At 54.7% G+C, this 15,200-nt stretch overlaps 1 protein-coding gene and 1 long non-coding RNA gene across 2 annotated transcripts; one reads left to right on the top strand and one right to left on the bottom strand.

Annotated features, from left to right (window-relative positions):
• Nucleotides 1–115: 115 nt before the first annotated feature.
• Nucleotides 116–1,675, top strand: LOC146586616 (uncharacterized; the record flags this gene model as incomplete). The annotated part of the gene is made up of 2 exons (XR_014897789.1): nt 116–294; nt 935–1,675. It is a non-coding gene; the product is annotated as an uncharacterized LOC146586616 (long non-coding RNA).
• A 767-nt stretch (nt 1,676–2,442) lies between these two features.
• Nucleotides 2,443–14,728, bottom strand: SAE1 (SUMO1 activating enzyme subunit 1). Its single transcript, XM_085320994.1, has 8 exons — nt 14,564–14,728; nt 12,822–12,995; nt 11,284–11,426; nt 10,765–10,864; nt 7,835–7,940; nt 5,832–5,976; nt 3,949–4,018; nt 2,443–2,810 (listed from the first exon to the last, which is right to left on the bottom strand). Exons 1-8 carry the CDS (start codon nt 14,711–14,713, stop codon nt 2,718–2,720), a joined length of 981 nt encoding a protein of 326 aa, XP_085177120.1. The 5' UTR covers nt 14,714–14,728; the 3' UTR covers nt 2,443–2,717.
• Between the last annotated feature and the right edge of the window lie 472 nt (nt 14,729–15,200).

The raw sequence follows: 15,200 nt of genomic DNA, 5'->3' as shown, positions 1-15,200 counted from the left end.
CCGGCGGGCCCCGCGCCAGCGCGGGCGGCAGGATGGCCGAGCCGCCGCCGGGGCTGCCGGGCATCTGCGGCCCCGGCCGCTCCGCAGCTCTGACCTCGCCGCTGCTGCTCCGCAGGAGGGTTTCGGCCCCTGGAGGACGACGGGCTGGAGGGGGAGGACCTGCCGGCGGAGCCGACCCGAGAGGCGGCCGTGCCCAACGGCCACGTGCCCGGCGAGCCGCCGAGCCTGGAGCAGGAGCTGGGAGCCCGCCTGCGCAGCCTGGGCGACGCCTTCCAGCAGGCGCACGAGCGGCAGGTGAGCCGGGGCGGGGGTGCTGGGGCTTCCCGGGAAACCCACCAGTCCCGGAGCTCGTCCTCCGTCCCCGTCCTCCCTCCCCAGAGGGAGTCCTGGTTTCTGCCCGCCGCCCCCGCTCCCAGGCAGGGCGGGAGCCCCGGAGTCCCGGCTCTCCGGCAGCCGCCCTCGCGTGCCCTGGCCTCGGCGGCGGCGCCCCGGCGTCCCGTGACCCCCCGGACTCCGCGCTGCCGCCGGGCAGCGGCAGCTCCCTCCCCCTGCGGAGCAGCCGGCTTGTTTGCGCGGGGAGGGAGCGGGCGCGGAGCCGCGGGCGGGCGCGAGCCAGCCAGCCGCTGACTCACAGCCTATAAATAGCGCCGCGTATATAAGGCTGGGAGCGAGCGCGAGCGCTCAGTGTGAGGGCGGGCGGCGGGGAGCCGGGGTGGGACCAGCCCTGCGCCTGCCAGCGCTCCCCTCCACCTCCGAAAATCGCAGMGCCGCCTCGCCGCGGGCAGGGCCGGAGCCCGAGCCAACCTCGGCGGTTGGAGCGGGCAGCAGCCGGGACGCCCGGCTTCTCCCCTCCCGGCGCCTGGCGGCCGGGAGAAGCGGAACTGGTCTCTGCGGCGGTGCAGTAGCGCTGACCCGTCCTGCTCTGTCCCCGCAGCACCAGGAGCGCCGGCGCCGTGGTGCCTTCTGGGGTCACATCTACCACTTCGTGGCGCAGCTGCTGAGGGCCCTCTACAACCTGCAGGGAGACGCGCTGCCCGCGCAGGAGCCGAACTAAGCTGCGCCGGGCTGCCGCGGGACGCGTGCCTACCAGGGCCGAGCCTGCCCTGTACAGACTGGAGCGAAAATGTAGCGCGGCCAGAGGCCCCTCCGTGAACCAAAACCGCCTGGTGCTGTGACTCCTGCAGGGCCTCGTTTTTGCTGCATCCCCCCTCCCCGTGCTGGGCACTTTCTATTTATTTATTTATTGTTCTGCTGCGGAAGGYGGGTTGGGAGCCCTGGGCGGGGGGACGCCCGGGGAGGCCGCGAGCAGGCACGGGCCGTGGTGCTGGGGGCTGCGAGCACTATTCTGCCGTCGCAGCCGCTTGGCTCAGCCCCGCGCGGCTCCTGTCCGGGATTCCCCTTCCCCGGCCTGCCCAGCCCTGGCGGGGGAGCGCTGCTCCCGGACGCTGCAGCAGCTCGGGAACGTGGGTGGGYGGGCGGGTGGCTGTAGTACTTTGTACATACTGTATGTTGGATCTGTACATAGATGGGAGGTGTGGGGAACTGTACATTATACATACTGGGCAGCACTGTGTACATAGGGGAAGGAGGGGAGACTGTACATTTGGGAACACACCTGCTGTACATGATCAGTTACTTTTTTGTACGTTTCTTTTCAATAAAATGAATTTAAGCAGACGGTTGTCCTCTGCACCCGGGGGGGGTGGGTGGAAGATGTCATGGCAGTGGGTCAGCTGTCTCAAGAACCGAAAGTCACAGGGCTCTCCACCACGGTGCTGAGGATACTCCCAGCACCGAACACACAGGGACACGGCCGCAGCRGCAGCTTCACTTCCCCCTGCGATGCAGGGCAGGGTGTTCTGCCCCAAGGAGGCAGTTTCTCTCTACGCCAGTCCCTGGCAGAGGGCGGCAGCCCTGGTATGGTCCTCTCCCTGGAGGAGGCCAAGATGAGAACTTGGCCGTTCTCCTCGGATCTGGAGTCAAACTTGCTGTGCYAGGCCCCTCCCTACTAAGTGGTACTAAGCAGGGCTATTTTGACACCGATTACTTCCAAAGCTAGAGACAGGAGCAGCAGGCTAGCGYCCTCCATGTCTCCCCCCAGGACCGTGGGGCTTCCCCACTGGGTGCTCTGGTGACACACACACACACACACACAAGAAAGACCAACAGTATCATGCTTTGAACACAGAAGGCTGTGCTGCCAGGTGAGCTGTGCTGCTCAGATGACCAGTTAAGGCCCCAGTCCTACAAAGAGGGAAGTGCAGTCCCCCAGGATTCCTTGCCTGTTTGCATCTTTTCTTTCTGCCAGGCCAGGGCTTGGGTTSGCTCAGCCTTGGCAGGATAAACTAGGCTGGGCTCAGACTTTCTCCTACCTGCATGCAAGCGACACCCAGCCCACAGAGCAGTGGGTCACCTCCAAACGCAGAGCCTGGAATAAACCACTTTGGAAATAAGATTTTATTAAACAACTCAAAAAACATACAGAACAAGTCAGATGACCGCCATGCCCTTCTCCCCCCAGATTTGACCTAAGGAAACTGTTAGCACAGCTCTGAGAGGGAGTCACTGTCCTATCCTCTTCAGGGCTCTCCTTGCAGCAGGATGCACACTGCCTGGTTCAGGGATAAAACCAGCAGCAAAGACTGGGAAGTGCCCAAGCCTGATGCTGACTTGGACTGGGGGGCTCCCAGGGCAACCGACTGAGGGCAGCCCTGGACTCACTTGGGGCCCAGGCACTCCACAATCCCATTCCCTTTGATGCCATCGAAGAAGAAGAAGTTGTTGTGGGGTGGGTCCCGCTGGGACAGGGCCTGGGGGAAGGAGGAGAGTTGGTTACTAGAACAATCAGACCCATCCGTGAAAAAAAAAACTGACCCAGCACCACAGCCAAGCCTGCAGGTCCCTCACACTTCATCCGCCAGGCAGCATGGAAGCCCAAATCCCCCCAAGCATTGCTGCTTGCTGATAACAAGGCAAGGGTCACAAGTTATTTCAGAGAAACCTCAGCCACAAAAGGACCTGGGGGGGGACTGGCTAGGAAGCAGCACCTCCTCGCACAGCAAGCAAGGCCTGCAGGTGAAAGCAGGTGCCCCAGGGGCCACAAGCATCGTGACAAGCCACRCTGGGGGCTTTCCACCTGTGGAGAACCCAGGGTACACCAGGGTCTGTGAGCCAGGCCTGTGCCAGTTGAGGGAGGGAAGCGCTGTTCCCTGCCAGAGGGGTGCGGCTATGCTGGAGAGACATTAAGAGTCTGCCAACGAATGAAGGCTTTTATCAGCCCGGAGCAGAGGGCCTGGGATTCTGGAGACAGAGCCCAGCTCCTCTTCACACTGCTCCCCACCCTCCCCAGCAGGCACATCCTCATGCCCATGTCACTGCAAAACAGGCACCTGCTGCTGCAGGGGGCATGAAGCAAGCAGGATCCCTGGCCCCCAGCAGCAATGCAGGAAGTCAAGTCTGCGCTCTCAGCACACCTCAAGCCACTTCAAAGTGTGGCCGCTGAGGATGCTGGGCCCAGAGGGCAGGGGGAAGCAGCGTGAGGTGAGGGCAGAGGACACTGCGCTTCCACCGAAGCGGCGCCGGACAGGGATTGCAGACACGCCCAGTGACAGGAATCCACAGGGCTGCGTGAGCCTTGCCATCAGAAACGGGACCCTGGCCCACAGCAGTGCGAGGCAACCGGGAGGGAGTCAAGGCTGGGACCACATACCCTCTGCCTGACCCCTCCTCTGGCAAGGCTGCAAGGCAGGTGCTTCCCAGGAAGCAGGTCTGGGGGGAGCAACGGACCAGAAGGAAGACCATGTGCTGACCCAAGCCTTCCTCATGGGCTGTGGCTGGCCAGCCCCACCATGTCACTGCAGCCCTGAACGAACCAGGGAGAGCGCAGACCCCACGCCCCGGTCAGCCTCCTCCACCCTGACAGGCATTGCCTCCCCAGAAAGCTGCTACCTTGACAACCTCCTGCCCCAGGACTCCTCCGACCACTGCACACACAGGAGCCATTTCAGAGAAGCAATAGCTGGAAGGAATAAAGGCAGAGTCAACAACTAGAGTCTGGATGCCAAGGCTGTTCTGACTTCCCAGACAGAAGGAAAMACCAGCCACAAATGCGACTTCTAGCAAAGTAGAGCAAGCACTGGGAGAAGCTTCTCAGTCTAACTGAGCAGGTCCCAAAGACTGAGGTTTCTCAGCAAGGACAGAATGCAAGAGGGGCCTCATGACTCAGATCTCTGCCCCAAGTCCAGCCTCTGGGACTGGTGCTACAACCATCACTCTTCTACAGGGTCAGGCAGAGACTCGGAGAGCAGCAGGACCCTCGGGCAGAAGTTGGCAGGGCCGGTGCACCTTGCTTGCAAGATGATACTGAGAAGACACAGAGTTTGGGACTTTGAACATGATGGGGACAGAGAGGAGGCGGGAAGCCAGCTGGACTGAGCCGGGCACCCTGTCGAGGTGTAGTCGGAGAGGGATACACCAAGGCAGCTTCCGCCCCAAGCTCTCATTAGACACACATGCATCCCATCCCAGCCCCCCGCATGCTTCGTGTGACCCTGCTAAAAATAGTGCCCTTGAAATGTCTGCCCTGTGCCCAGGACACATTCTCACCATTCTTGATGGTACACAGCGGCCCACGGGGTCGACATGCAACTCCCAGACGTGGGGCAGCCGGGCGGCATGTGGCAACATGCAGGCGGGGAGCGGGAGTTCCCAGCCACGGTGAATGCGTGTGGGCGAGACAGACCCTCCCAGGCCCTGCACCAAGGGGCACAGAATCACCAGAGCCTGCAAATACCCCTGTGCTGACACCACTTCCCAGTGTCACAGCGAGGACACAGAGCTCCCTGCCCCAGGGCTGCCGCAACAGCCACGAGAGACGCTGCTAGGACAGGGCCTTCCCTATTCCAGGGTACACTACACTGTAGCCCCACGACCCCGCGGAGCTGTCTGGGATTGGGCCCAGCCCATACGTAGCTACTCAGGGTCCCACAGTCAGTCTGGCGGAACAGGCTGGTGTCTGGCCCTCGTTCAAGCCAGTCTGACAGGAGTAGCAGGGACAGCGTCACGCACCGTCTGCTTTTGGCCCACAGGACGGCACCAAGGCCTTGGGAAAGGAGGTGGACCTCTTCCAACAAGCCATTAATCCCTGCTGGGGTGTGACGCCCTGGCCTGCACAGTGAGGTGGAACCGGCAGTGCGCAAGATGACCCAGAGTAAAGGCAAGGACATACAGCCCTCACACGCAGGCAGCTCAGCCAGACAGCTCAGGTCACTGGCGATGCCGAACCTTGGCGCTCAGCACGATTCGCAGCGAGCGGGGGAGGATCAGCGCACAGTGCCAGGCCAGAGCCCCAAGAGGCGAGCATCCTGCACACCCACCCTGGGAGAGGAGCCATGCCTCCCACATGGCAGGAGAGCACTGAAGTCTGCCTCACAAGGAGGACGAACTTTCTCTTCCTTCTGACTCCCCGAGGGTCCCCGCCAGGGGAAGCTGCATCATCAGGACTTTCTTATGGAGACATCAGTCCAGTAAGGCCCAGRCAGGAGAAAACACAGCTCCTTTTGAGGGTCAGATCCTTAAAAGTAGACTGATGTCCTCCCACGGGATGCCTAGTGCTGTTCTGAAAGGCTCGTGGTGAACCAGGTATCAGACAAGGAACTGAAAACTGCCTGAACTCYTACACCATTGAGCACAGCTCCTGGCAAGCCACTCGGAAGTAACAATCCCAGCCACCCCCAGAGCCAGTGGCTGGTGATGTGCCAGGGACACGATCATTTGCCACTAGCCACAGCAGGCTGGGCTCTCCTCATCCCACACTGCTACACTCTACACACCTGATGAAATCATCTGGCAGAAGGTCCATACTAACACCCAGCGAGTCCAGCACATCACTGCGGATCTGGAGCAGCAGCTTGGAGTCCTCGGCGTAGCTCTGTGGCAAAGGATCTCGGCCTTTATCTGTCCGAAATTTCAGCAGCACTGGGAGAGGGAGACAGTGTCACAGCTCTGACCCACGTGAGCACAGCTAGTTACCCTAAGGAAAAGCATCCATCTCAATTTCTCCGAYTGGGCTTCCAGCCAGTGACTCTACCAGATTGCTGTCACCATCCCAAGCCCTGCTACTTTTGGGGTACAGGATTCCCCGGGGAACAAAGTCTCCAATCCCGGTCACACCAAGCAATATCTCACACCACAACAATCCAAGGCAGCTCTGATCAGGTCAGATGGGGAATGCTGCTGACATGYTGGCCTGCCTCATAACTGCGATAACGGCCTCACCCTGCAGACAAGAAAAGCCCTGGGTTTGCACATTTCTGTGGAGCAGCAGGTAATGAAGCTGAAGAGACAGGCTAGGCCCCAAGATGCATCTTCCAAGCCCCAGCAGATCTAGGGGGAGAGCAGTGTTTATTTGGGCCCTGTGCCCACTGCTGGCTCCATGCATCCGGGTGAGGAGTGGAAAGGCTGGCACTCTGCAGATGCCTGCCTGACCACATCTGAGGGGAAGCGAGGGGGCTGCTGGGAGAGCTGCCAAGAAGCCCAGTGCGCTTGCCATGAGCTAGGGAAAAGCAAACAGGAGCAGCAACTTCACGTCTTTCTTTTAGGAGCATCAGCACTTCTTAGTTGGCTGCAGGTCAAAAGCAGAGGACACCTCCTACACAGAGCCAGCACCTTGGGAGAGCAGCAGGGACCACAGAGATGGCCGAAAGCCCAGTTAAAGGGACTTTGACTAAAAATTAAGTTAGGCAGCTGATTAGCTTCCACAGCAGAGTTGGAGGGCAACTTCGGAGTCCGCTGCCCCATTTTGGGCTGTAACGCTGAAACAGCTGTCCAAGCCACAAAACAGTGCACTGGGGCTCCCCAAAGGGTGCAGTACAGTCACACATTCACTTGCCCATGCTCTAAGCTGGAAGCTACCTTAATGCAGTGTTCTGCCCACCTAACAGAAAGCTTCCGTAGCCAGCACAAGCCCATGAAGTGCGCTCCAAACCTTTCCTGTGTGGGGAGGAGACAGGCTCCAAAACACTCAGGATAGCTCAATGACGCCTGACTTTCCACAGATAACTTAGGAGACACCCACAACCCAAACAGAGCCCAGTAAACTAGCAGAGGGGCCAAGAACTTATGGCAAGAAAGGGAGACAAGTCTGAGCCCTGAAAGGCACAGCCTTGGTTCCCTCCCTGCCCACAGCATTGCTGTGAACCCATCTCTCCTTGTCTGCCCACATGAGGGACTCGCTATGTCCCCTCTGCTCAGGGGAAAGCAGGGCTACTACAAACCTGCTAGCACSAAACCTCACCAGAAAACCCTGCTTCACCAAGGCTGCAGCCTSTTCAAGCCCTGCCACCAGAGCCAGGTATGCTGGAGGGAGAGGGCAACAAGCAAACCACATGATGGGGCTGAACTGTGCCCTTGGGGCTGGTGGGGCACTTCCGTTCCAGGGAGAAGGCTGTTTCCAGTCGCCCAGGTATTTTTAGCTCACTGCAGTTATGGTAAACTCGCAATAACCTCAAAGCCAACAAATCAAAGCTAGCTCTTGCCACAGGAAGYGTCTCGTGCTCACTCGCTGAACAGAGCTTGGCACTTCCCAGGCAGATTTTAGCACTGATGGGGAGTGTCCACCTGGTCTTGCAACAAGCTGACATCAGACAAAGATGACAGCATAAAAAGGCAGAGAGAGGCAGTCCTGCCAAATGCACAGATCTGCATAGAATACACAGCTTTGCAAGGGGGTACAGAGCTCTTTGCATCCCAGGATGGGGAAATGAGACACAGGGAATAGATGAGTCTTCTCAAGGCAGTAGGAACCATACATACTAGTGAACAGGTCACTGCTTACCTTGGAGCAGGAAGTAATCCGGAGTGGTGCGTTTCAGCGCTGCCTTTGCCTTCTCACTGCTCCAGTCAACAGCCAGGGCCTCCTTAAGCTGGCAGAAAACCACCCGCTGCAATGGGAGAGTGAGTGCATCGGTGGGGGGGGCTAACAGAGAGGAGCCCTCTCAGCCTCTGCCAAAAGCCCTGAGCAAAGCTCTGGGCAGCTTTCCAGTGTGTCCTCCCCTGTCAAGGCAACCCTGCACAGTGGGGCCAGACTGGACCACATTGCTCAGGCTACTCCTATTTCCACAGCCCTCATAAATCTCACAAGAATGTGTCTCTTCTGGCACTGCCCGGTCTGCCAGGGGTCCCCTCCAGYACCCACCAGCTGCTATTCCTCAGCTTGCTCCTACAGGCCTGCTTTTGCTTCCCTGCTCCTGCCGCATGACTCCCTGTCTGCTCAATGCAGGGCCTGTCCCATGTGTCAGTACCTACCCCCACAGCCCCCTCTCCCCAGCGCTAGTGGATTCAGCGCCGCAGACCCCACGGGACGTGCAGTCTGGTGCAGGGGGCTGTTGCTGCACCAGGCCAGGAAACCATGTGGTGGGGCTGTTGAGTGGCAGAAATGGTTTCAGTGCTCCATTTGGTGGTGCCACAGCCCAGGCTTGACAGCACAAGGGTCTCTTTGAGATGAGGTCAGTAAATTAAATGCTAGTGAGCAGCAATGCAAGGGCTGAGAACAAAGGCTGCGTTCTTCTCCCCTTTGTCAGCACTAGGGCATGACATGCTGCTGCTTGTTTGTGTTGGCCTGTCAGTGTCTGGCCAATGGGGCAGGCCAGCTCTCGTGTGCATCCCCTGTTCAAGTCGGCAACTGGACGGCAGGCCTGCCGAGCAAGGCTATGCCTCATGTCCCATATGGAGACGAGCACAGGAGCCAGGTCACGAGCTGGTCTGCAGCAGCGAGAGCACATGCCTGCCCATGGAAAGATAATCAGCTTTTTCATGTAGCTTCTGCCAGAGGGCAGGAGGGGGACAGAAGGAGACCAAGACTACCCAACTCTTTGTGCATTTGCACAGCACACTGTCCTCTGCATCCATCCATCGCATAAAGCCCTAGAACCACATCTCTGCAAAGCYTCTGGGTTGCAGCCCAACAGCAGAATGTTTCAGTGACTCATTCTCCTAATTAAAACATTTTAAGGTAATGATAACCAGTCCTCAGAGTCTTAGCCAGCCTTTAGCTTAGCCCAGGATGGAGTTTACAAAGCACTCTATGTTGGCCTAACTCCAGAGTCTTTAGAAACACCAACATCAATCCTCAGAGGCACTAACAAACAAAGAAGGGAGAACCTAAACTAAGGTTTGAAACTCTCACTGACACAAACCCCGCTTGGAAGACCTGCTCTTGGAAGTCACTGATCAGACCACAGACGACCAGAGAAAGGTCTAGCAAAGCCCACTCTGCAAACCAGAGCCCAGGCCCCTTCCTGGCATGCAGCACTAACCCCAGTTGTTGTGTTCCACCTCACTGCTCCATCACTTCGACCTACACACATCCCTAACTCAATCAGCAGGAATTTGTGGACCTTGTCTCCCAGCAGTGATCTATCAGATCATCCTCATATTCCAAATGCCAGACTGTTACAGCACACCACGGGCTCAAAGTCACTCAGGAGGTGCAGGAAGTGGCAATGCTCCACAAGACTTTTAGTTCCATACTCCATAGAGCTTGTTCAAGGCACTGGCATCTCAGAAACTATCTGCAGGAATTCGCTGTATCTTAAACCTGAGCCCGTAATGCTCGGAATCACAACCCCAATTGTGGGAGGGCGACAGCTGGCTTGAACGGCATCTGGGGAATATTCCCATACCTTCCAATCCAGCCCAGCGTGGGGGGAAGCTGCACCGAACACCCTGTAACTGACAGGCAAGAGAAAGGGACACAAAAGGCCATTAATCTGCTGGCTCAGCTTGCATTCTCCTCATAGCCAGATAAAGTAGAGGGGATTTCCACTCTGGGGCCAGCAAGCACTTACTGCCCTGTTAAACTTCCAGCTGCGAGACCAAAACAATGCCCAGGCCGGAGGCATTTGAATGTGAAAGGCTTTGCTTTGGAGCAGATTCCCCTGAAGACATGGAAACCCTTCACACCCAGGCCACAAGTCACACTTACAAGGGAGCTCAGCTATCAGTTGACAGCAGCAACAATGCAGCTTTTATGGCCTCTCCATTTGGGTGCAAAGACCTTGCTGACACACAAAAGCTGGAGCCCCTAGTTAAGGCTGTTTCTACTCCCCTTCCCCCCACAAAGGCAGTTTCACCAGTATAAAGGTACTKTATACCAGTACAGCCACAACCATACAGGAAAGAAAATGGCCTTTACTGAGGTGAGAGCAGTCACACCAACAGTGGTGTCATCAGTGTCGGTAAGTGTCCACATTCAACATAGCTCCAGAGTCCTAAGATGCTGCTGAGTAAGCTGAACCTCATATGCACACACAATAACTATATTTGCACGAAATTTTCACAGTAGCTAAAACTGCCCCCCCCCAAACTCCAAGATGATCCCAAAAAATGAACACCCGGCCTCCACAAAGCACCATGAATTTATCACTTGCCAACAAGGACTAAACAGCAACACAGATCCCACTCATGTCACACATGAAACCCACCCAGAATGTCTGAAAGCCTCATCTCTCCGTCCTATCCATCATGAGGAGGCTGAAAATAGCCTATTCTGGTAGTTCAGCTGTAGAATAACCCTTCTGTTGTCCCCATGGCAAACCTGCATGCCCCAAACTCTTCTTTCCACTTCCCAAACCATCTCCTTGCTTTTGCCTCAGGGGACATAAGATACAGGCATGCAACACACCACTCTAGCATATGGCTATCTGCAGGTATAAAGCTTCCTTGTGCCTTGGCCTCACAGCTCTCTACAGAAACTCTTCCACGTACCTTTTTCACCATGGTTGTCTCTGATGAATCAAGCTTGGCTTTCTTGGTGTCCGGCCCATCTTCCACTCCTTGGCTGACTTTGGTGACCTTGGTCTTCTCTCTATAGAAAGRGGGGGAAAAATTCATCAGAGCTACTCTCTGGCAGGAAGGAGGCCAAGATCTGTACTCACTCTGCTGCTCAGTTGCAAAGGGCAGATTTAGCAGATGCTTAGCATCTTTCAGCGGAGCCTGTAAGATTTAATGGCTGCAGAGTCYAGAAGCAGGCAGCTTCCCCAATGGGGCAAAGGCTATGGCAAACAAAACATAAGCCCAGCAGAGAAGTTTTGTGCAAACAGACCAACTCACAGCAGGAATGGTGTGACAACCCAGACACTTATAGCTCTGGGCACAGCTTTTCTAGTGCACAGCACTGGCTWTGCCACACACACTGATCCTCATCACAGACCTCCTATGACCTTTCTGCACACCTGGTTCTCCTCTTACCACCTGCCCAGTCTACGCCCCAAAACCAAGACTCACTCCACAAACTCATGCTCCCCCAGGTTGGCAAACATATAGCCATGGTAACCGAAGACATCGCCAGTGAAGAACTTGATGCTATTCTTGTGGCAAATCTGGTCAATCTTCACCATAACATCCCGGGAGCAGCACGTTAGGCAGACCTGCAGGAACAGAGTCATTCTTCTTAACAGAAGTTGAATGTTTACCAACTTGTACCCCCTCTCTCCCTAGGTGAGCCACTGTGGGATTATTATTCCATGCTGGGATGTGAAATCTTCCCTCCCTTCCTGGACAGTTGGGAAGGTTTCAGGTAGAATTGTCATTTCATTCACAGTGGGACACTGAACAGTGCTCAGAGCAATTATCAATTTTCCTTCCTGTCACACTAAATTCTGATGAAAACGATGGGTAATTCCAGGAGCCTCCTCTCCAGGGATAATTAGAAGGTTAGGGGTAGCAGAATCAAGTTTCCAGACAAAGCACGATGGTTCCTGCAGGCAAGAATTTGGCAACAAGCAGATATTTCAGATATTTTCTATTTAATTGAAATTCGGGGCCTGCCCCACCTGGGAACTGAGCAGGGTACATACCCTCCAACAGCTTCCTACAGGGGCACACTCACAAAATAGTCAGATCTTTATGTTCCATTTAACGGCTCTGTTTGCTGTAAGCACAATCCCTTACGTTCTTCCCCTCCATCTGCCAGCATCAGGGCTGACACCCTGCAGTCAACCAGAGAAGACAGGAACGGGCAGCTGATTCATGTGAGCTGTGAGACCAGGATGTGCTCCTTGTACTCCCAAGACAGTTCACTTTCTTTCTTTCAAAGCTGCTGCCTGATTTTCACAATCCAACAGGAGCACAGAATTGGGAAAACATGCACACTGCAATTACTAGAACCACTATCACATCACACCCAGAAAGCTGTCAGCAGGCAGCCACTGTCTGATGCAACCTACAGAGACCAGAAGGGGAACAGATGCCATTTATGAACAGTCAGCCAGACCAACCTGTAACTGCAGCATTACAGCTTGTGCTGAGAAGTAGCTGAACATGCACACACTAACCAAGCCATTCTGCAAGCTCAACTGTGTAAGGCTCAAGGATACACAACCCAATATTTTACGCTCAAAACTTTGAGCTAATGTAACCACTCCTGTCTAGAACAAAAAGAGCAATTAGCAAGGTATTAATGATCCTTTAATTAAGATCTGTATTGTTCTGATTGCTCTGAAATTCTTTTTTATTCCCTCACCATTTAGTCTCTGCTCTCCTTACAAGGTTGTGCCAGTTCAACGCTTTTTTCTTGAGTCCAGCATATCAGTACAAACCACTAYGAAGAAACATTTTTACAGATGTGAATGTGCCTTGGCGACTCAGCGTACAACTGAATTGTAGCTAGTTTTAAACAAACACAGGAGCGTTTATACAAGYACTTGTACCACCTCAGTCAAATCAGTTCAAGATAACTTAAGTCCAACCAATGCAGCTTAACTGTAAGTCAACAAATAGTAAGTCTCTCTTCCTCCCATCTTTCTTTCCCCCATGGCACTTACTGCATCGAATTGGGTGAAGAACTCTTCCGGCTTGTTCTCCACACTCTCAGGGTCAGCCTTCACGTCCACCATGGGATTGAGATTCTGCGCCCGCTCCAAAGATGCTTCAGCTCTATTGCGGCCCAAGGAACCCACAGGGATCAGGAACTGAGCTCTAGTGTCCTCTGGAGAAACCTCAAATAGGAGAAAACAGAGAGGTGAGTCTTCCTGGTGCTGTTAATCRTTCCCAGAATCACACAGGGCAACACTCACAGGAGTATTACAGCAGATATATCATAAACAGGAACTCACACATCTGAAAGGGGACCCATGCTATCCTCACAGCAGGAATATTAAAAGGTTCAGAGAAAAGTTGAGAGTCTCATTAGGAGGAAGGATACAGGGACAGGACCACTACCTTCTCCAGGAAGGAAAGGCAAGTTTGAGGTTCTTAAGATGGTACCATTCCAGTATTATTGCAGAGTGACTGCTTGGATCCCTCCTTCCATGTTCTCCCTTCATAACCCTTCAATTGCACTAAGTACTCATCTCTGCTCCAAGAACAGATATCTCCATGTCCCCTTTTCAGAGGAACAGGCAGGACAGACAGCAGGCAGCACCCCCACATTTTTGCTCTCCTTGCTCCCAGGCTAATTCTCAGAGCTTGCAAATCACTTTGCCCGCTCCTGAGCTCAGAGCTCCCTCTTGTGCCTGATGAGAGGCCAAGCTACCACTGCGGACACCACAGTTGCAGCAGGCTTGCACTGCGACCTAGCGGCTGTGCTCGCAGGAGAAACGAGCGGCTGCAGCTGAGGCTCCYGTGCAACTGCCCTGCTCTGCCTGGCCCTGCAGCAGCCAGTACTACCACAAGCTCACACCAGAAACACTGTGCATACAAAATCCCTCAAATATTCATCTCTCAGACCCTGCTGAAGGCTCTGAGTGTAAGCTGAGCAGCTTACACATCCTTGCCTGTGCCTCTTCCAAATGCAGAGGAGGGTTTTGTATGCTGTGTGGCACCTATTAATTTCAGTCATGCCTGGGCTTCCCACCTCCTGAGACAGCAGTGTGAGCTGCGGGGCACAAGGCTCTGGACCATGAATGGAAACCTRCTACACAGCTGACAGAGACAGACTAAACGCTCAACCACAGACTCTATTTAGAGGCCTGAGCTCCATGTAATTTGAGGCAAGAGTGGACCCCTACCTGCCTTTCACAGACTGTTACAATCTGTTAAACACCTGCAAAGCGCTAGATAAACACAGAAAGGGGCTGCTCAGACCAAGATAGAAGGGAGAGGCCTGGGTGGAGACCTGCTAGAGAAAGGCTACATGCCCCCAGAAATAAGCGTGAGATTTTGAGAGTAGGCCTCTCAGATCAGAGTACACAGCCACATGTGTGCAGGCAAGGTCATCCAAAAGCGGAGGAACTGGGGAGGCTGCGGTTCAGCCTTCAGCTTGACAGAGGGCACATGAGTGCAGTCTGCTTAKGTCTCTCTCAAATTTAGCTCCACGGCTGTCACAAGGAGACACACCGACTGAAAGTGTACGGGTATGGGATTCTCTCTAYAGACACTACATTGCTCCCCAGAAAAGACACACACCCCACAACAAAACACCTACTCCGGAAAGCAGTGAACGAGTCCTCAAGTGCAGACACCCTACCAGTTGCCAGCAGGCTTTGGGAGCTTTGCAAACCATACCCTCACCCCATGCTGACCAGCTAGGAAAGCCACAAGAAAGAGAGAAGCTGGAAGCTCCCACCTGCTGATGGTCCAGCATGGTCAGGCCTTTGACACCTGCCAGGATGAGATTCTTTGCCACTTCTGCTCCAAGGCCTTTCATCCCCACCAGCAACACCCGGGAAGCTCGTAACCTGCAGTGAAAACACTTGGTCAACATTAACRGCTTCATTGGAGGACCATGTTCCCAGGGGGAAGGAGAATCAACCACAGCACTCGCRGACAAAACACAACAGAGCAACAGAGGAAAGCTGTGCGAGCAAAGTAGCATCCCTGCCACCAGGGATGCTCTACAGCCTCTGAAATCACCATCATCTCCCACCTGGGAAAACGTAACTAAAAGGAGGCAGATATGAATGCTGGGCATTCACAGAAGCCTTGAGTTGTGCAGAAAGTAGAGCTACAGCCAGATATTCACTTGGCGCAGGCAGAACGGGAGAAACCCATGATCATTAGAGGAGAGCCAAACACGTCTGGTAGGACCTGAAAATTTTACAGCAGCATCATCAGGGAAAAGAACAGAGGCAAATTTAACTGTGATACCTGATATGGAAGAAAAGGAAATGAGAYAGGAGCAGCTGGGAGTCAGTAATTTAAATAAGTCACAGAAAAGAGACTATTTGCAATAAAAGAAAGACTAAAMCCAGTATTTACTGATA

The sequence above is a fragment of the Rhea americana genome, unplaced genomic scaffold (assembly GCF_003343005.1).
Source record: "Rhea americana isolate MKP2758 unplaced genomic scaffold, rheAme1 scaffold_672, whole genome shotgun sequence".
NCBI lineage: Eukaryota > Metazoa > Chordata > Aves > Rheiformes > Rheidae > Rhea > Rhea americana.
This window is presented reverse-complemented; position numbering and strand designations above follow the sequence as displayed.